Consider the following 20,477-nt stretch of genomic DNA (forward strand, 5'->3'; position numbering starts at 1 on the left):
CCTTTTTTTTTTTTTTTTTTGCGGTACGCGGGCCTCTCACTGTTGTGGCCTCTCCCGTTGCGGAGCACAGGCTCCAGACGCGCAGGCTCAGCGGCCATGGCTCATGGGCCCAGCTGCTCCACGGCACGCGGGATCCTCCCGGACCGGGGCACGAACCCATGTCCCCTGCATCGGCAGGCGGACCCTCAACCACTGCGCCACCAGGGAAGCCCTCCCCATGTAATTCTAATGCACAGCCAGGTTAAGTGTGACTGATTTAAGCCAGTGTTTTTCAGACTTGAATGTACTGCTGAGAAAAATCATATAATCAAGATAGATTGGAATTATTATAAATTCTTGATTACGCAGCACATTTGGGCCCTCTGTGTTACCCAGTCATTGATTGTTTCCCTAGTAAACTCTCTCCGTTTCTCCAAAATGGCAGTTTCAGTTGCCCCATTCTCCTTGAACCTCCAACCCTACCTTCTCCGCTGACTCTGGACAGATGACTTTTCTTCCTACTTCACAAAGAAAATTTAAGCCATTATATAAGTGAGAGCTGTTTCAGCTCTCTGAGATCAGACTCCTAATTTACGTGCATCTAACGCCCATCATTTTCTTCTTTCCTCCTATTAGAATGCACAGGGACCCCCTTCTGTTCGAGTTTAATCCCTTCCTACTCCTTGGCTCCGAATTCCCCCTTCCCCTCCCCCTCGGGAACTTTGCTTGTCGTCTGTCCCCTCAGTTGTCTCAACTTCTTCCTTGCTATCAGCTCTTTACCGTCAGCATTGCTCACTTCTCTTCCAACTTAATTAGACTTCCTTTGACCACATTCCTTCTCTACTTACTACCCATCTCTTCCTTTCCCACTTCTGCTCTGCTCTTTGAAGGAGTTGGCTGTGTTTTCTATACTCGTTGCCCTACTTTCTCACCCTTCATGTACCACTCAACTCACTGGAATCTGATTTCCAGCCCCCTGTAAATGACCTCCTTCCTCGTGGCTAAAATCAACCTCATTCAAATCCTGGATAGCTTTTGGTACACGCTTTCTCCGTTCCATGACACCATACTCTCCCGCTTACCCACTGCATCTTTTTGATTATTTCCCAGTTGTCTTTATCGGCTTCTCTTCCTTTGCCTGTCTCTTTAAATGCTGCTGTTTCTCAAGATTTTGTTCTAGCCCCTTCTTATCTACCCACTCACTGGGCAGTTTTATTTATTGCCAGAATTTTAATGCTAATATCTCCGTATTATAATATTCCTGTATGAAAATAATATATTATTATAAGTAATATAGATAATTAGTATCTATTGCTTCAGCCCAGATCTCTTTTGAGTTTCATATATGTATTTTTATAGTTTATTGGGTATCCCCTTGGAAATTCCAGAAGCACTCCCAAAGCATTCAAGACGTCTAAATCAGTCTTGGATCCACCCCACCCCTGTACTGTGTATATTCCGCCCTCCCACCCAGATTGTCCTGTCTCTAAGAACGCCCCCCCCATATGCTAGTTGCTCAAACCAGAAATCTGGATGCCATCTTCAGCTTCGTACTTTCCTCTCACACGCTCTCAGGCACTAAGAGCTGCTGATGTGCTCTGCTAAAAATGATGTACCCTCCTAAAACTAGCACTTGTCTACCTCTTTCCACCCCTGCTGCCACTTCTCCAGCTGAGGCTGCCTTTATCTTGCAGAGTGCAGTAGCAGCCATTGAAGGGGCTTTAGCCAAGGAAGGAGGTGATGGCTTCTGCGTTTAAGAGACTGCCCAGGTTTGCGACATGGAGAAGAGACTGAAGAGGGACGTCGCTGGGGACAAGGAGTCGTAAGACCGTTGCTCTCTCAGGTCTCCAGGGAGAGGGATCTGTAGGGACAGCATATCAGTTGGGCAAATGAGAAGCCCGGGTGCACAGAATGAGAGGCCAGGTCATTCTCTTCCTCTCTGCTTTCCTCCAGTGCCTTCTGAACAGACCGGCCTTCTCACCTGTGTTCTTCTCCTGTGCACGTCCTTCCTGCCCAGGGGTCTTGTCTTTCCTACTCCCCAGCCTTCTCAACCGGCTCAAACTGGCATGAGCATGTTCTGTCTCGAGGAAGGGCCTCTCCGGGCGATGTAGTCCTTCTTTGTAATGCTCCAGCTCTGTCTTTCCCTGCTGATCCTGATTCCTCAGATGTGTAGGCTCTGGGGCTTCCCTGGCGGCGCAGTGGTGAAGAATCCGCCCGCCGATGCAGGGGACGCGGGTTGGATCCCTGCTCGGGGAAGATCCCACATGCCGCGGAGCAACTAAGCCCGTGTGCCACAACTACTGAGCCTGCGCTGTAGAGCCCGCGAGCCTAGAGCCCGTGCTCCGCAGGAAGAGAAGCCACCGCAATGAGAAGCCCGTGCACCCCAAGAAAGAGCAGCCCCCGCTCGCCGCAACTAGAGAAAGCCCACGCGCAGCAACAAAGACCCAACGCAGCCAAAAATAAATCGATCAAATAAATAAATTTTTTAAAAAAACAAACAGCTGCAACAATCTACTCAAAGTAACTACTAAGTGTATGCCCTCGGACACTAGATCTTGAGCAACAACTTATTTTAGAGAATTTGGATGTAAGCTTATATTATATCAATTTAAACTAAGAAGAAAACATACCATGCTGAGTTATATAATAACATTGGTCCATTTGGAACTGGTCCTACTGATTTGAGCAAAAAGAATTTTGACTATTTTTTTTTTTTCCAGAAATTTATCCCTGCTTTCCCTTTTCTTGTAGCTTTCCAGGGCATCCCTTCAATCTGCCGAGGTCCTGCGAGAGGAAGCCTGTGAGATCCTGGATGAAATGAACCACAAACTGCGTCTGGGAGCCATTCGGTTCTGTGCCTTTGCCCTGAGCAAAATATTTAAACAAATTTTCTCGAAAGTGTGTGTAAATGAAGAAGGTATTCAGAAAGTGAGTATTGCTTGTAAAAAAGCAATCTCTTCTTCAGTCCTTCACAATTTATTCAAGTCAAAGGCACCCCGCTTTGCACTAGGTGAGCAGGCCCTGGTTAGCAGGTGGCATCCAGCCTGAGCAGAAAAGACTCCGCCTCTCTGCAGGGTGTTTTTCCTTTTACCTTCCGATCTGCAGGCTTCAGACAAACTAACTTAGTCACTTAGTTACAGACTTTACAGACTAACCTAATGTCAGATGTTCATAGAGTTACAGAAGTAGTCCAAAGAAGTTCTATATATTCTTCACCAAGATTCCCCTACAACATGTTCTTTTTCCTTTCCTCACACACCTTTCTGGTGTGTTTTCCCTATAAACAAGGACATTCTCTTACGGTGTAATTATCAAAATAAGCAAATTAACATTGACACAGTGCTGGTAACACAGATCTTATTCATGTTTCACCAGCTGTCCCAGCTGTGTCCTGTATAGGCAAAAGAAAGTCCTGCATCGTGTGTTACAGTCAGCTTCCATATCTCTTTAGACTCTTTTAATCTAGAGCAATTACTTAGTCTTTGTGTTTCATGATATTACTTTTGAAGAAATCAGGCCAGTTATATTCTAGCGTCCCTTGATTTGGGTTTGAGGTGTTTTCTCGATTAGGCTCAGGTCGTGTCCTTCTCAGTGTATCAGCCCAGAAGCGCCCAGAAGCACGCGGCCTCTGCTTGCCTGTTCCTGGTGATGTTCACGTTCGTCAGTTGGCTACAGCGCTCTTTGCCAGGCTCTTCGCCACTGTAGAGTTACTCTTTGTCCCCTGTAATTAATAAGTATCTTGGGACAAGAGACTTTAAGGATGCTTCAGTATCCTGTTTTTCATCATACTTTCCTCCACTCGTTTTTACAGCCACTGATGTTTTTTGCTTGAATCAGTTATTACTCTTACGATTGCCAAATGGTGATTTTTCTAATTCTGTCACTCCTGTCATTTAATTGTTTACTTTTTTCTGAAAGTAAGAGCTTTCCCTATGAAGATTATTTCTATTCATTTGTTTTTAATGCCTTTTTTCTCTTACTAGGAAGCTCTTGCCTTCACCGGCCTCCCTCCTCGTGCCTTTTAATGCTTTGTTTTTATTCAGTCATCTACTTTGCTTCCAAGTATTTCTTCCTGCTGTGACTGATTTCTAGATTGCTGACTTACCGTCTGCATCTCTGTCGGAGAACGTTTGATACAGTGTTGGGAGCGGGTGATGTTGCTGGCTGTGTCTTAACTGATCACAGACTACTTTGCCTCAGTGGGTTATGTGCTTAGATTTCAGGAAAACAGACACACGTTGACACAGTGGGTATTTTTGAGATTGACAGCCCGAGGAATGGATCGGGAAGCTCGGATGCATCCCTCCCTGCTACAAGGCACCCACTCTTCCTGACAGTGAGCCCAGTGCATAAATAGAGAAATACCATGCCTTTCCTTGGTCCTAACAATTCGTAATTTTTTTTAATCTCCCTGAGAGAAGTTTTGTTTTCTCTTCCTACAAACTACCAGTCAGTCCAGTGCAGTGGCTGACAGTTGACTTTTTAATTGAGACTGACAGATCCAGTCTTAGCTCCACCATGTATTAGAGGCATGACCATGTCACAAATGAGGAAGCTAAGGCTTAGGCCTTATGTACAAATACGTGGTATTAAACAGTGCATGTAAAATGCTTAATATGCTTCTCAACTAATACCTGTTAGTGATCATCACCATTATTATTATGATCCATAAAATTTATTTTTGCTGTTCTTGCGTTATGTGAGATTATTTAACTAGAACTCTGAAATAAGTTTTGTGTACGTGGAAGGGAGACAGAAAAACATTACTCGTATTCCCTCTGTACATACGCACATTCTTCCATTTTCTGGTTTAAGATACGATTTTAATAATGTGAAAGCTGAAATTATTCAAAGTGTAACATTTGTTTTAAAGCTACAGCGAGCCATCCAGGAGCATCCTGTTGTTCTGTTGCCCAGTCATCGAAGTTACATTGACTTTCTGATGCTGTCTTTTCTTTTATACAACTACGACTTACCTGTGCCGGTCATAGCAGCAGGAATGGGTATGCATTGGTTTTCTCCCTTTTTTTAATTATAAAAATTAAGGCATTCACAGGAATGATTTTAACAGTGCCGAGGTTATTTGAAGAAAATGATGAGAATAGCCTCTCCCTTCTTTCTTTCTTTCTTTCTTTCTTTCTTTCTTATTTATTTATTTATTTATTTATTTATTTATTTATTTATTTATTTATTTATGGGTGTGTTGGGTCTTGGTTGCTGCGTGCGGGCTTTCTCTAGTTGGGGCGAGCGGGGGCTGCTCTTTGTTGTGGTGCGCGGGCTTCTCATGGCGGTGGCTTCTCTTGTTGCGGAGCACAGGCTCTAGGCACGTGAGCGTCAGTAGTTGTGGCACGCTGGCTCAGTAGTTGTGGCGCACGGGCTTAGCTGCTCCGCAGCATGTGGGATCTTCCCAGACCAGTGCTCCAACCTGTGTCCCCTGCATTGGCAGGCGGATTCCCAACCACTGCGCCACCAGGGAAGTCCCTCTCCCTTCTTTCTACAAGTCCCAGTGTTTAATAGTTTGGATTCTGTCCTCTGCACTGTGCTTTACTGTGCCTACCCAGACATCAGCAAGCATATATGCACATAGGGTTTTTGGTTCAGGTTGAAAAATGAGATTATACAACCTGGATGTATTACCTGCTGTTGTTATTTTTATTTGGTAATATATCAGTGGCTATCTCTGTAGGTCAGTAAATAGATCTAAATTCTTTTAACATGTTTTTCAATTGTGGTAAACTGCACAAAACATAAAATTTACCATTTCAGCATTTTTACGTGCACATTCAGTAGCATTAAGTTCACATTGTTGTACTGTCATCCACCCACAGAAGTCTTTTCACCCTGCAAAACTGAAATTCTGTCCCCATTAAACACTTAACTCCTCATTCTGTTCTCCCTCCAGCCCCTGGCACCCAGCATTCTCCTTTCTGTTTCTCTGAATCTGACGGCTCCAGATACCTCCTGTAATGGAGTCAAACAGGATTTGTCCTTTTGTTGCTGGCTTATTTCACTCAGCGTAACGTCCTCAGGGTTCATCCGTATTGTAGTGTCTGTCAGAATGTTCCTTTTTAAAGGCTGAATAATATTCCACTGTATGTATATACCATATTTTGTGTATGCATTGATGCATCCCTGGACACTTGGGTTGCTTCCACTTTTTGGCTCTTGTGATTAGTGCTGCAGTGAGCATAGGTGAACAAATACCTGTTTGAGTCTCTGCTTTCAATTCTTCCAGGTATACACCCAGAAGTAGAATTGCTGGGTTAGATGGTAATTTTATTTTTAATTTTTTGAGGAACTGCCATACTGTTTTCCACAGTCACTGCACCATGTTACAATCACACCAACTGTGCACAAGGGTTCAGTTTCTCCACATCCTCACCAACACTTGTTATTTTCTGTTTTTATAGGTTTTTTGTTTTTTTTTGTTTTTAATAATAGCCATCCTAATGGGTGTGAAGTGGTATCTCATCATGAGTTTGATTTGCATTTCCCTGGTGACTAGTGATGTTGAGCATCTTTTCATATTCTTGTTGGCCAATTCTATATCTTCTTCAGAGGAGTATTCAAGTCCTTTTGGTTGGTTGTTTTCTTTGTTGTTGAATTGAAGGAGTTCTTTATATGCTCTGGATATTAACCCCTTATCAGATATGTGATTTGTAAATATTTTCTCCCATTTCACCCTGTTGATCGTATCATTTGATGAGCAGAAGTTTTTAATTTTGGTGGACAGTCGGCCCTCTGTATCCACGGGTTCCGCATCCATGGATTCAATCAACCATTGATCAAAAATATTGAGGAAAAAAAACTCCAGAAAGTTCCAAAAAGCAATACTTGAATTTGCCATTCACAGGAAGCTATTTACTTAGCAGTTACATTGTATTTACAACTGTTTACATAGCAATTGTATTAGGAATTATAAGTAATCTGGAGATGATTTAAAGTGTATGAGGATGTGCTAGGTGACATACAAATCCTCTGCCCTTTTATGTAAAGGACTTGAACATCCAAGTGTTGTGGTGTCCGTGGAGAGTCCTGGAACTAATGCCCCCACAGACTGCCCGCAACCCCAGGGACAGCTGTAGTCCAGTTTATCTGTTGTTTCTTTTATCTTCTGTGCTTTTGGTGTCATATCCAAGAAATCATTGCCAAATCCAATGTCATGAAGCTTTCCCCCTATATTTTCTTCTAAGAGTTTTATCGTCTTGGGTCTTATAGTTAGGTCGTTGATCCATTTTGAGTTAATCTCTGTATGTGGTATGATTTTTTTGGTAAGGTTCCAACTTCATGTCTAACATTTTTATTGCTGTATAATATTCAGCAGTGTATATGTATCATAATGTGGTAGTTTTGCTGTTACAAACAAGTTTTCAATATATTTTCATATTAGTGCTTTTATTTCTGTAGGATTGATTCCAAAAAAGTAGGATTGCTAAGGCAAATAAATTGTTGTTCATCTCCTTTATAAGCTAGCCAGCCAGGAAAGCTGGGGTTCAAGCCTACACCTTTGCTAATAAACACAGTAAACAGTAAAGTAAAAACTGCCAGGACCTTAAGCACTTTGAAAGCATTTCCATCTATATAGACACGTGAGGAAGTTATTTGAAAATTACGGAAAAATGAGAAGAACTGTTCTAAAAGGGATGGTAGGACTATTTCTCTCATTCTGGACTTGCTTTTCTTTTTTAATCTGTGCCACTAAAAGAAGACTGATATTTTCACCTGATGGGGTTAAAAAGGAAAGGTGAGAGCTGGTTTGGCCTGACTGTGCAGAGCATGGAGGATATATGTTGATCTGTCGCTGAGGTCAGCAGCAGCGCTGACTAAGGAAATTGGCATGATGGCACAGTAGAGGCTCTCCCATTGCCTGCTGTTGCCCCCAACTCTAGCTGGTCTGGTTGTAAACGCAGAGGTGCATGGGGAGTGGGGTGCACAAGGTAACCTCCCAGCCAGCACCTGCCGACAGAGTCCCTTCTTTCCTTAATTCCATTAGATGTTTCTTTTTAAGATTAGGGGTGTCTTACCTACATGAAATCTATCTTAATAGAATCTGAGTTGAGATATTCATAGAAAGCTTCAAGATCTGCAAATCAACACTAACCGTTGTTTCTTCCGTAGACTTCCTAGGAATGAAGATGGTTGGTGAGCTGCTGCGAATGTCGGGGGCGTTCTTCATGCGGCGGACCTTCGGCGGCGATCAGCTCTACTGGGCGGTGTTCTCCGAATATGTGAAAACTATGTTACGGGTAATGCAAATAATTACCGACTACTTGCAAGCTGTATTTTCTTTTCATTGAAGTTTGCTCTAAGGTCTTACTTAAATTCGTGACTTTTTCTTCTTTTTTTGTTTTTTCTTTTGTTTCAGTAGAGACTTTTTTAATATAAATTTATTTAGTTAGTTATTTTTGGCTGCGTTGGGTCTTCGTTGCTGCGCGCGGGCTTTCTTTTTAGTTGCGGCGAGCGGGGGCTGCTCTTTGTTGCGGTGCGCAGGCTTCTCATTGCGGTGGCTTCTCTCATCATGGAGCACGGGCTCTAGGCGTGAGGGCTTCAGTAGTTGTGGCTCACGGGCTGTAGAGCGCAGGCTCAGTAGTTGTGGCACACGGGCTTAGTTGCTGTGTGGCATGTGGGATCTTCTCGGACCAGGGCTCGAACCTGTGTCCCCTGCATTGGCAGGCGGATTCTTATCCACTGCTCCACCAGGGAAGCCCTAAATTCGTAACTTCTGAATGGACTGCTTAGCTGGTTTTTCCCCCTCGAGGAATGTGCATAACCTCCGCAATCTGTTTACTCTGTGTGACTCTCTTGTCTAAGTTTCACTGTGAGCAGTGTTTGCTCAGAGGGCTGGGGAGGGAACTCGGGAAAAGGAATCAAAAGAAGCATTTATCACTTTGAGAGTAGGCAATGGGTTTTGTGTTTTGTTTTGTTTGTTTGTGTTTTCTCTTTAAAGAATGGTTATGCTCCTGTTGAATTTTTCCTCGAAGGGACAAGAAGCCGCTCCGCCAAGACACTGACTCCAAAATTTGGTAGGTTCTTTACAGACTGAAGGAAAAACACAAACCCAGAGGCTTCAGGCGTGGTGTCATCGTAGCTGCTAAATAGAACTTGACACTTTTTTTGCAAGATGTTCTTTACTTTATAAGTGTAACTGTTTCTTTAACTTCAACTGTTTGTATTTATGGGCTTGGTATATAATGTATGCTTTTAGTATCTTCCTGCGGGCTTGTTTGCTTTCCTTTTCAATATGTTTGAACAATCATTTCTCCGTACATTTACAGGTCTTCTGAATATTGTGATGGAACCGTTTTTTAAAAGAGAGGTTTTTGATACCTACCTTGTTCCAATCAGCATCAGTTACGATAGGATATTGGAAGAAACTCTGTATGCTTATGAGCTCCTAGGGGTTCCTAAGCCGAAAGAATCTACAACTGTACGTAAAGGATAGCCAAGCTTGATTGTACTGGAATTTAAAGAAATTAAATTTCTTTAAATTTATATTTATTTATGATGTACTTTATACACCAAATGATTTCTGAATGTGTTCCTGTTTTCTTTTCCCCTGTTGTGATACTCTCAGGGATTGTTGAAAGCCAGAAGGATTCTCTCTGAAAAGTTTGGAAATATTCATGTGTACTTCGGAGACCCTGTGTCGCTTCGATCTCTGGCAGCTGGGAGGATGGGTCGGAGCCCATATAACTTGGTTCCAAGGTGCAAGGCCTGTGTTTACATAACTGACATAGAAACAAGGATGAAAATCTGAAAGTGTAAACTGTGATTCTTGAGTTGACAACTTCTAGCACTGAAACTTGGTTATCTGAGATCACGCCCCGGAGAAGCAGAAAGCTTCAATTAATATGTTCGCCGGACACTTAACTGTGGGATATATGCATTAAACATGCAAAGCCAGACAGTGCTCAAACGAACAAAACAAAACACAAGACCCACTGCCTACTCTCAAAGTAATAGATGCTTCTTTTGATTCCATCTCCCCCAGCTCCCTCCCTAGTACCCTACTGACTTAAACGTGTGAAGAAATAAGCCGTTGTTAACAAGGCATGTATGAGAATTGTTGAGCACCATTGGTAGGCCAGCCAAAGTATGTACTAAGCATTGCTTTCGAGCCTAGAAAGGATTGTTTAATAATAATGAATGGGAGTGAGTCCCTGTCCTCAAGAAGGTTATAGTTTTGTGGGCAAGGAAATGTGTTAGCGTCTTTCAGGATGCAGGTACAGGTACACATTTGGGTTTTCTTAATGTAGAGAAATACACCCGCAGGAGTAAAGGAGACAAATCGCCTGCCCAGCCAGGCTTCCATGACTGCAGCATCATTCATAATTTATCTGTAGCGCCAGTGGTCCCACAGCAGCTGGCAGCCTCGCTCGCAGCTTCATCAGCTGGCAGCCACAAGCTTTCTGCAGCCACAAGCTTTCACTTTGTCCATCTCAAATTGGCCAGTGTATCCATTACCAGGGAGTCCTCACTGGCTACAGCTTTCACCTTAAGCCACCTTATTATGTGGCTGCTGTTAGGTCCTGTGCATATATCCTTGCTCCAGCCAGCTCTGGGTAGGTTCTGGATATCATCTGACTCAACGCTGGGTGATCCACGCATGAGGAGTCAGTCAGGCAAGGACCGAGGCAGTGCTTAGCAGGTGCCCTGAAGCTTCTCAGAAGGGCGGTGTAGCAGTCAGGCCAGCGGTACAGCCTGTCAGCACAAGCATGAGCAGTTGCCGTACATATCATATCATCACCTGTTGGGTGTGTTCTACAAGAGACATGTTCAAAGTACTGTGGATTCGCAGGAGACAGAGCAGTTCAGTCCACGGGAGGAGGCATCGGTTTTCACAGAAGAAGTGATAATAGCCCACTGACAAAGCAGCAGCAAGTGTTTTTTGTCTGTTTATTTGTCTGTTTGTTTTGGCCTGGAACCAGGGATAATAGAACCAACCCTCTTACCTTGAGTATTTTTAATCACCTCTCGAGCATAGTCCAGAGACGAGTGGACAGATCCCACTCTCGTAAAGTGAAAGTATATTTTTGCAGCGTGACCTGAGAGAATGCAGTTGGCAGAAAGTATGAGAAACCTTCTAAAGGATCTGTCTTCTCCCATTCCCTCTCCACTGACATTGTCTAAGTAGCAGAACTGTAATTGGTTGTTCTGTATTCTTCCTTTTAGATATATTCCTCAGAAACAGTCAGAGGACATGCATGCCTTTGTCACTGAAGTTGCCTACAAAATGCAGCTCCTGCAAATTCAGAACCTGGTTGTGAGCCCGTGGCCACTAATAGTTGCTGTTCTGCTTCAGAACCGGCCATCCATGGACTTTGATGCCCTATTGGAAAAGACTTTATGGCTGAAAGGCTTAGCCCAGGCCTTCGGGGGGTTTCTCACTTGGCCTGGTATGTATGTGGGACATACGTGGTGATAATGCTTGCTTTTTTTATTTCTTAATTTGGAAAAGTTGTAGCCTAGACGTGAAAAAAACCCATATAGGACTTTAAGCAAAGCATTGCTCATAGAAAGAAAGCCTAATCTGTTTTTATCCAGGACATTGAACGTAGCATATCAATTATTTGAGAATAATTGTTTACATGTCATTTCTCCCTATGAGACTCTGAGTAGGCAGAGAACCAGTATACCCTCCCCTGCTACCTAGCAGAGTGGAGAATAAATAGTGACTCTTTGTACTCCACATATTCTTCCCTCTACATCCACCTCTTTCTTTTTTTTCTTTTAAACTTTTTTTTTAAATCTTTTTTTTTTTTTTTTTTTAATTTTTGGCTGCGTTGGTCTTCGTTGCTGCGCGCGGGCTTTCTCTAGTTGCGGCGAGTGGAGGCTACTCTTCGTTGCGGTTCATGGGCTTCTCATTGTGGTGGCTTCTCTTGTTGTAGAGCACGGGCTCTAGGCTTGCGGGCTCTAGAGCACAGGCTCAGTAGCTGTGGCGCACGGGCTTAGTCACTCGGCAGCAAGTGGGATCTTCCCGGACCAGGGCTCGAACCCGTGTCCCCTGCACTGGCAGATGGATTCTCAACCACTGCGCCACCAGGGAAGCCCCTACACCCACCTCTTTCTCCACATTTTATTTGCAACCCATCTGCCTCACTGCATTGTAAGGATTAAATGGCTGGTCTTGGAGAGCTGTATGCAATTCTCTGATAATAACAACTTTGTAGGAACCTCACTGGAGTTATGAAGACCTTGCTGGGAGTTTGGGATGTATATGACAATAGTTAGCTTAAGTTGTTTTCAATCTCTTTGATTTAAAATCGTAGAGACTACAATTGGAAATGCAGTCTTTTTAAGACCGGATAATTATTTATAGTCAGGTGTTTACTGTCCACTCATTAAACCTATACTGAGTACCTGGTGGGTGCTGGGAACTACCAGGGGTACAAAGATGAACTAGATGCAACCCCTGTTCCGGAGGTTCTGCTGGTGTGTAGAAGACAGTGTGGGTAGTAATGTGTAAACTAGTAGAGAGGGCTCAGTGACATAAAGACAAAGAGCTACGGACAGATTGCTGGGGCTTACTGAGACTGCTGTGTAGGAAAGGGCCCACACGCAGGGAAGATTTCATAGAAGTTACTTGAACCCATCTTGGTGGGACAGTAGGAGCTCTTCAGGAAGACAGATGGAGAGGGGCGTTGTTAATGTAAGGATCAGGAAACATGCGATGGCGGGTGTGACAGCACCGGGCATCCCTTGAGCTGCTGGCGGTTGGTAACATTAGAACATTGGCTCTGGGAAGGGAGTGATGGAGACGGAGATGTGGACAGAGGCTGGATCATAGAGGCCCGCTGCCTGGGGATCTGGACTGGAGTCTGTAGGTCACAGGACGCAGACGTGGGTTTTAGGCAGGGAAGTGTGACGGATTGGCCTTTAGCAAGCAGCCTGGTGTCAGGTTTTTTGTGTTTTTTTTTAACAGGGAGGTATGTTTTTGTTCTTATATTTTGGCTGCACTGAGTCTTAGTTGCGGCATGCAGGCTCTTAGTTGCGGCTCCCGTGCTCGGTAGTTGTGGTGCACGGGCTTAGTTGCCCCGTGGCATGCGGGATCTGGTTCCCCGACCAGGAGTCGGACCCGGGACCCCTGCATTGGGAGCGTGGAGTTTTACCCACTGGACCACCAGGGAAGTCCCCTGATGTCAGTTTTAAAGATGGACCACGGTGGGGAGAAACTGGAGGCAGGGAGACAAGCGAGAAGGTTGCCGTGCGTAAATGAGAACTCAGGAAGCCGAGCCAGGCAGCGGCAGAGGGCGGTGTGGCCGAGAGAGGCCAGGGAGAATTGCCGACAGGAGTGCCAGCCAGTAGAGCGCTGGTCGCCGGGAGGGAAGTAGAGACGAATCCGAATCCCAGTGTTGTTAACGGCCTGATGGGAAGCAAAGGACACGTGGACTGTAACACAAGGCAGAAAGGCGTGAAAGAGGAATGTTTGGCCCAGAAACGTGTGTGAGCAGAGGCACCTGTCTTTCTGAGGTGTTGGTTTTTCAAGAGGGGATAAATACGTGGCCAGTCCACAGCGAAAAGTACCTGTGCAGCTGCCGCGACAACTCCAGTTGTTACAAAGTGAGAGCCGCTTGGTATCCAAGTACCAGAAATCATGTAGTCATCAAACACTATTCCTAATTTAGAACATGTCATGTATATTCGGTTCCTTTTTGCTTTTTTACCCAGATTATCCCATACATTCTTAAGCATTCTATCTAGGCCTTTTTATGATATACATATCATTATATTGTATGTGTAAGATAAATCATCTTGTATTATATATGTGATATCATGTGCTGCGTCCTTACCTTGAGCAAGCTGAGACAGGCAGATTAGCCCAGAGCGAATGTGATCGAGTCCGAGAGGGAAACCACGCCTCCCACTTGTCCCTCCATGACGCACCAGCAGAGCCTGTCGCCCAGCTCGAGCAGCGCGCCTGCCTAGCACACCTGTCAGCCAGCTCTTTGGCTCAGGGGAACAATAAAAGTATTTCCCTTATCGAGCGTGTTGTTAAATATCACCATCTCTTTATTATACTTATAATTCTAACTCCTTGGCTGTCTCTCGGCCAGCGCAGTGTCAGGTGATGACTTACCAGGAGCTGTCAGGAGCTGCCTCTTTAGTTATCTTTGATGTAGGAAAACCAGAAAAATCTCCTCAGCATCCGTCTGTGCTCAGAGAGACCTGAAGCAAGGAGAGTGCCTCTCTGGGCTGCCCTTGGGTTTACCTGCAAAGTTGTAAAGCGATATTCTTGCCATCTCGGAGTTGGTCTAAGCGAGGTGTGTGTATGTGCGTATGAAGCATGTCTTCTTGTCTTAATATTCTTAAATTCCCATATATGTGACAAAACCTTGGTTCCTGGGGAAGTGTTGGTTTTCAGAGTGGGAATTGATATGCATTTCAGAATGGCTGACAGATTTGGGGTAGATAAGAAAGCATGTTACATGTCCTCAGAGAGAGTTGATTTATGAAATAGTGCTTTTGAAATATCCTTCACATATGGTATCATTACCTCAATTGGTGGAGCCTAAAACCCATACCTGGCACTTGAAGATAAACGTGTCGGGTCACTAGCGTTGCTTCATACTGGGCCTAAGACTCCTAGCAGTGACCATCCCACTTCTTTGCCATTTGCCTGAATGAATTGTCTGTGTATGCATGTAGATAATGAACTTGCTGAAGAAGTGGTCCAGTCCAGCCTTCTTCTGCATTCCAACATCGTCAGCCTCGTCAAAGACCAGGTGACTCTGAAAGTGGACTCTGGAGGCCCAGAAGTGGTCGATGGGCTTGTTTTCCAGCACATCACTCTCCTCCTGTGCTCGGCTTACAGGAACCAGCTGCTCAACATTTTTGTCCGTCCTTCCTTAGTAGCTGTGGCATTGCAGATGACGCCTGGGTTCAGGAAAGGTAACTTTCGGGAAGGTGGTCATGAGTTTTGGAAGAGATCTGGCCGTTGAGTTCCTTATAGAGAGCAACGTTTGAAGCCTTCTATTATAATGCTCTGCCACATGCCTGCAGCCCACACACCAGCAAGGGATGGGACCTCTACTCAGAGCTCATTAGGTTTTTTTCCCCTACTTACCTGGCCATAGAATTTGGGAATTGCAAGGGACCTAAGAAATCATCTCATGTCAACCTCTCCTTTTATAAATAAGGAAAATGAGGCCCAGAGATTCCTGATCCCTTAAGGATCTGGGACTAGAGCACAGCTCCCCATTTTCTGGTCTGATGCTCTTTTTCTGACGTCCCTTCCCTCATCTGACAGAAGCAGACAGGGCGGGTAAACAGTCCAGCGGCACGTGAGTGCTCAGCGCGCGGTAGCATTCTGGTCGCACCGAGGAGTATAATAATGAGTAAAACTGTTTTTTTCACAGAAACCTGTAGTCAGGGCCAGGGGTTTTCTACCCAGGCTGCACCTTAGAATTTTTGGAGGCCGAGTCCCATCCCCAAAGGTTTCTGATGCAACTGGCTGGGGTGTGGGCCAGAAATCGATGTTTTTGTTTTTTGCTTTTCAAAGCTCTGTAGATAATTATAAGGAAAAGCCAGAGTGAGACACACTGGGCTCAGCCACAGACCTTTAGCCTTGGAAGGAACCTCAGAGGTCCAGCGTTCATTTTGTGAATGAGGAAACTGGGTCCCAGAGAGGTCAGACAACTTAGTTCAGGACACAGAAAACTCAAAGCTTGATCTTAGTTCTATCTGAGGCTTCTTACGCTGGGATTTGTCCACAACTGAGTGGCACATATGTGGTCTTCTAGAGTGTTTCAGTGTGAACACCCTGAAATTGGAGGCAACCGTTTGTGTCCCCATGGATGTATATTTTTCTAATGAGAAAATTCACGTCAGAAAGATGGTCTATAGCCGATGGGCAGGGCAGACCTACACGCCCAACGGATAAGACAGTAGTCTCTCTGACTGTGTGCCAGTGTGTCCTAGCGCTAAAGGTACAGTAGAGACATCAGCACATACGAGTGTGGAAGGGAACGAAGGAAGCCATTCCCTTGCTTCTCTGCTAGGGATCCACGTACAGGGGAAGTGAAGTACCCTGGCTTCTGCAGGCAGTGGCCTCTTGCTCGCTACCAGACCGACTGGTTCGAGACCTGCTTGTAATTCAGTCTCAACCATTGAAACTTTGCTAGCCTGTAGTTGCTCTGTAGGTAAAATTTGGATTGGTTATAGCTTCCTTTGGGGGCCTTAACTCTTGTCCCTGGTATGTGAATAATATGCCTGTAAAATACTGCATTTTGGAGTATCATGGACTTCTTGGTACTCCCTGAATGTTTAAAAAGCAGAGTTGTAATTTTATGTAATGAATTTATTTCCAGAGGATGTCTACAGTTGCTTTCGCTTCCTATGCAATGTTTTTTCAGATGAGTTCATCTTTCTTCCAGGAAATGCACTAAAGGTAAATCCTTACTGCCAAAGAGCAAGTGTGTTTGCGGTGTGAGTTCTGGAAATGTTAGGCTTGGATTCACGGGTGTGTCTTCCCTTCCTTCAAGACTACGTGCAGCAGAACAAAAGAGAAACATGGACACTCACAGTTCAACAAACTCTGTTTTAATTCTTGGTCAGGTTTAATCAATAATTTAGGGAATATTTGGTGACAGGAACCAAATCTTTGAACCATTAGTGCAGCCGCTGTAAATAAACCGCTCTATTTTGTTAGAAAATTTAGCAACCAGCACCAGCGTTTTCCAGCACCACTTGTTAGAATGAGTAGGGCCTTTTGCTTTGCGATTAGAGAACAGTGGTCCTACCTGGTGGTGTAGACAGCAGGTGAAGGATCGGGCTCCCAGAGCTGGACTTCTGGCTTGCTGGGCTGGGGGCAGTGCCAGCATTGACAGGTGGGTTAAGTGTCTGTCCGTTATGCTGAGGGCCACAGGTTTTACTTAGTGGGAAATGAGGGCAGCCGTTCTCAGCATAACATGATTCTCAGTACTTTTTGGACTTGCTGCGTGCACTTCTATTCAAGTGCGAGGAGTGTGGCTCGTCAGTGCAGAGCGAAGGGAAATCTGTGGCCCGGTGATGATTTCTGAGGCCCGTCAGTTTTCTGGTGTTTGCTGCATTTGAGGTTCAGCATTGTGAGTGTTGGAACAGTGCTGCTCTGGCTCCTGTCTGACAGCCACAACAGTCCGGGAAGGCTTGCAGAATTAGCTGCGGTTTCCCTTGTTCTGAGGGCACAGGGCTGCACATGCTGAGCCCAGCAGTGGATCGTTGACCTAAGTTATAAATTAGAGGATGCACTCTGTCTTCTCCCCTCCCCTTGCAGGACTTTGAAGAAGGCTGTTACCTGCTTTGTAAAAGTGAGGCCACACAAGTGACGACAAGGGACATCCTAGTTACAGAAAAAGGAAATACCGTGTTAGAGTTTTTAATAGGACTCTTTAAACCTTTTGTGGAATCTTACCAGGTGTGTAAATCTTTCGCAAGTTCTCCTTCATCCTCCCATAGCAAATATAACTAAGACTTGCCTACCCTGCACTTGTTTCTGGTCTGAAGAGCAAGTGTCTTCCCCAGGTGGAAGGTAGAACTTTTTTCGGCGGGGTTCGGGGGGAGGTCTTTATTCTGCTCTAATATAATGTATCATCCTGTTAAGAGGGGCAGTGTAAAATTACTTACTCTTCTCCTGTATTTCGCTGCTCTTTTTCACTTTCTGTTCCTCTCATCCTCCCTCTTAAAAATCAGATAATTTGCAAATACCTCTTGAACAAGGAAGAAGACTACTTCACTGAGAAACAGTACTTGGTGAACGTTAGAAAATTCACAGGCCAGCTTCTCAATCAAGGTGAGTCACACCTCTGTGGCTGGTAACTTCTGTTAGTTGAGCACAGAAAGTAAGCCACTAACTCTCCCTTTCCCTCTCTTTTAGGTGCCTCACAGTGTTATGACGTATTATCCTCCGATGTACAAAAAAACGCCTTAGCAGCTTTTGTGAGGCTCGGTGTGGTGGAGAAGAGGAAGGTGTAAGTAACTGTGCCCGACGCCCAGGGTGAGCTCGGGGGGCAGCGACAGCTCAGAACAGTTGAGCACCAAGTTGAGAGAGAGATGTGGAATTGCAGGATCTAGGAAACAGTACATCATGCTTCACTTATCCATGTCCTGATTAGCTAAGTCACTCTGAGTTACCATGCGAATTTTATTGTGGGTATGAATAAAAACCATATTGAAGCAAAGAAAAAAAGTGCTTTAGGCCAGCATTTTAGCTTCGACCTAATATGGAAATTTATAGGTTAATTATAAGAAAAATTGGGGGGTGGGGCATGTAGTGTGTGTGTGTGTGTGTGTGTGTGTGTGTGTGTGTGTGTGTGTGTGTGTGTGTATATTCTTACATATATATATACACACAACTTTCAACTATTTAAAACCAGCCCTGAGGAAGACTGTTTAAAAGTAGTCTTACTATATAAATAATGAATGTTGTCTTTTCCTCTTAGTTTATGCAATAAGAAAGCTTGTTACTTTTTCTCCTAGAAATAATGATTATATATTTACTGTGAAACAACCTGCCACAACAAAGTTAGAAGAAATGCTTGGTAAGTGCTGTTTAATAAAAATATGATGGGTTTGCACATTGCATTTATCAACATATAGTAAAACAAGAAAGTATGGCACTAAATACTTTATCAAAATGAACAGCAGTAGAGTTTTAGTATACGCAGAGAACTATTTCTATCATCTAGAATTTTCTCAAGGAAACTAAGGAGAAAACTAACAGAGAAGACACAACAGGCATAAAATAGGCGGTCTTATACAACATAAAAGTGATCAGCTCCTGACATAACTAATCAGGGTCCAAGGTCTAGACCCTTTACATCTAGTCCTGGTGAACATCAAGAAAATTCCTCTCGTTTTGGTCCTTGGATTCATTTGCTCCCTCTCCACCCTCAGATCTCTTCTTTCCCGTGTGAGGGGTCGGGGTCAATGTCCACATCATATATAGACTCTGAACTTGAAATTGAGGGCTGATAGCACATCCTTGGGAGAATAATCCAATCCAGACTCTTCTGCAGATCCTATCAGCTTATAGAGAAATAGTCCAGCCCCAAAAGGCGAGGCCATTTGTTTATGATATACAATAAGAGTCAAGACTTTTGGTATAAACAGATTTGAAAGGTCAGAGGAGGTAGAGAACACTTCTCATAGGAATGATGGGGTGACTTTAGAAGGGGAGGGTGTTAGCTTTTGAAAAAATATAATTGTCTGCTGATTATATTGAAAAAGAAAAAGTGCTAGCTCACTGAGTGGATATTCTTACAAGTAGTATTTTGGTACCTAATCGTAACTCAGTACACTTGTCAAACCTGTATAGAAGAGCTTTAGATAGATGTCTCTTGGGATTAGGGGAAAACCAGGGCAGGCATATGGTTAAAGGAGAGTCATTGAAGAAAAAAGTATAGAGGGCAAAGGTATAGTTGACAGAGATAGGGAAGGTGAAAATACTAATTTCTTGTTGAAGAAAATACGTAGTTGGAAATCCCAGTCTTTTTTCTTTTTTTTTGGCCGCACAGTGACTTGCAAGATCTTAGCTCCTTGACCAGGGAATGAACCTGGGCCCTCAGCAGTGAAAGCGCAGGGTCCTAACCACTGGACCACCAGGGAGTTTCCCCCCAGCCTTCTATTTATAGTATGTCTGAACTTTCAGAATACATAACCTTGAAACTCGATTTTGAATCTGGTGAGAGGGGCGTAAAGCTAAAACAAACCCCAAAGCCCTCGTCGTGAGGACGATGGGATTGAGTTCTTCCTCTCGGAAGGCAGATATGTGAGTGTGAACGTACTAGAGCACGCTAGACGTGAAGTTCAGGAAAGATGGCTGTGGGGCTGGCCATGCCCATTGCCTCTGAGACACCGCTGCTTCTCCTGCGAAGGGCACTGCTGTCTCCATTGGTGCTTTGTCAGTCTGTAAAACTCTGCACAAGTGTCATGTGTTTCTCTTTTGCCAGTGCCTAAACGGTTGTACAAGGAAGGGCAAACTCAATATCGTTTCATGACCGTCTGTCTTTCTCCCTTAGGTGGTAAGACACTGGTAGGAAAACTGGCAACTGCAAAGCTTTAATGATTGCCAAATGGTTACGGAAAAATTGGTCGTATAATTACTGTCATCCAAGGACTCGTATTACAACAAAGAGGGAAGCAAAGGAAGAGACCCATCTTCTCGTGCTTCATAAGGCGTCAAGAACCGCGGGCTCAGTAGAGAAGAAGAGTGACCAATTTAAGCAATCCGTGAAATCTCCTCCACGATGGTTAAAAAGGCATTTGTGTCCAACTCCGTGTGTGTTTTAAAATAAAACAGGCTTTCGGAAACATGTTTGGAAGAACAAAATCCAGCTCCTACTTCACTAACACTTTTTAACTTATTACATGTATTAAACTGTTACATTGACTTCTGAATTAAAGTGCAGCATCGAGTCTAAAGGCTCTGGCTATCAAAAGAAAACTACTAGAAAGGGCATATCTTAGACTTCTCCTGGCTTTCTTTAATTAAAGTTGCCTCAAACAAGTGCACATTTGACAGT

At 44.2% G+C, this 20,477-nt stretch overlaps 1 protein-coding gene across 2 annotated transcripts in view; it reads left to right on the plus strand.

Annotated features, from left to right (window-relative positions):
- Positions 1-20,276, plus strand: part of GNPAT (glyceronephosphate O-acyltransferase) — a 32,286-nt gene extending 12,010 nt beyond the window's left edge. The window contains exons 2-16 of one of the 2 annotated variants that reach the window (XM_024117057.3): positions 1,674-1,822; positions 2,731-2,907; positions 4,853-4,982; positions 8,098-8,225; positions 8,927-9,002; positions 9,255-9,406; positions 9,554-9,684; positions 11,152-11,375; positions 14,626-14,868; positions 16,287-16,366; positions 17,231-17,371; positions 17,647-17,746; positions 17,831-17,924; positions 18,433-18,494; positions 19,974-20,276. In XM_024117057.3, the coding sequence (XP_023972825.1) occupies positions 2,797-2,907; positions 4,853-4,982; positions 8,098-8,225; positions 8,927-9,002; positions 9,255-9,406; positions 9,554-9,684; positions 11,152-11,375; positions 14,626-14,868; positions 16,287-16,366; positions 17,231-17,371; positions 17,647-17,746; positions 17,831-17,924; positions 18,433-18,494; positions 19,974-20,017 (1,716 nt within the window). In that variant the 5' untranslated portion in view covers positions 1,674-1,822; positions 2,731-2,796 and the 3' untranslated portion in view covers positions 20,018-20,276. The remainder of the gene's footprint in view (positions 1-1,673; positions 1,823-2,730; positions 2,908-4,852; positions 4,983-8,097; positions 8,226-8,926; positions 9,003-9,254; positions 9,407-9,553; positions 9,685-11,151; positions 11,376-14,625; positions 14,869-16,286; positions 16,367-17,230; positions 17,372-17,646; positions 17,747-17,830; positions 17,925-18,432; positions 18,495-19,973) is intronic. The other variant, XM_007127601.4, reaches the window with a different exon arrangement.
- The last annotated feature ends 201 nt before the right edge of the window (positions 20,277-20,477 follow it).

The sequence above is a fragment of the Physeter macrocephalus genome, chromosome 20 (assembly GCF_002837175.3).
Source record: "Physeter macrocephalus isolate SW-GA chromosome 20, ASM283717v5, whole genome shotgun sequence".
Lineage (NCBI taxonomy): Eukaryota > Metazoa > Chordata > Mammalia > Artiodactyla > Physeteridae > Physeter > Physeter macrocephalus.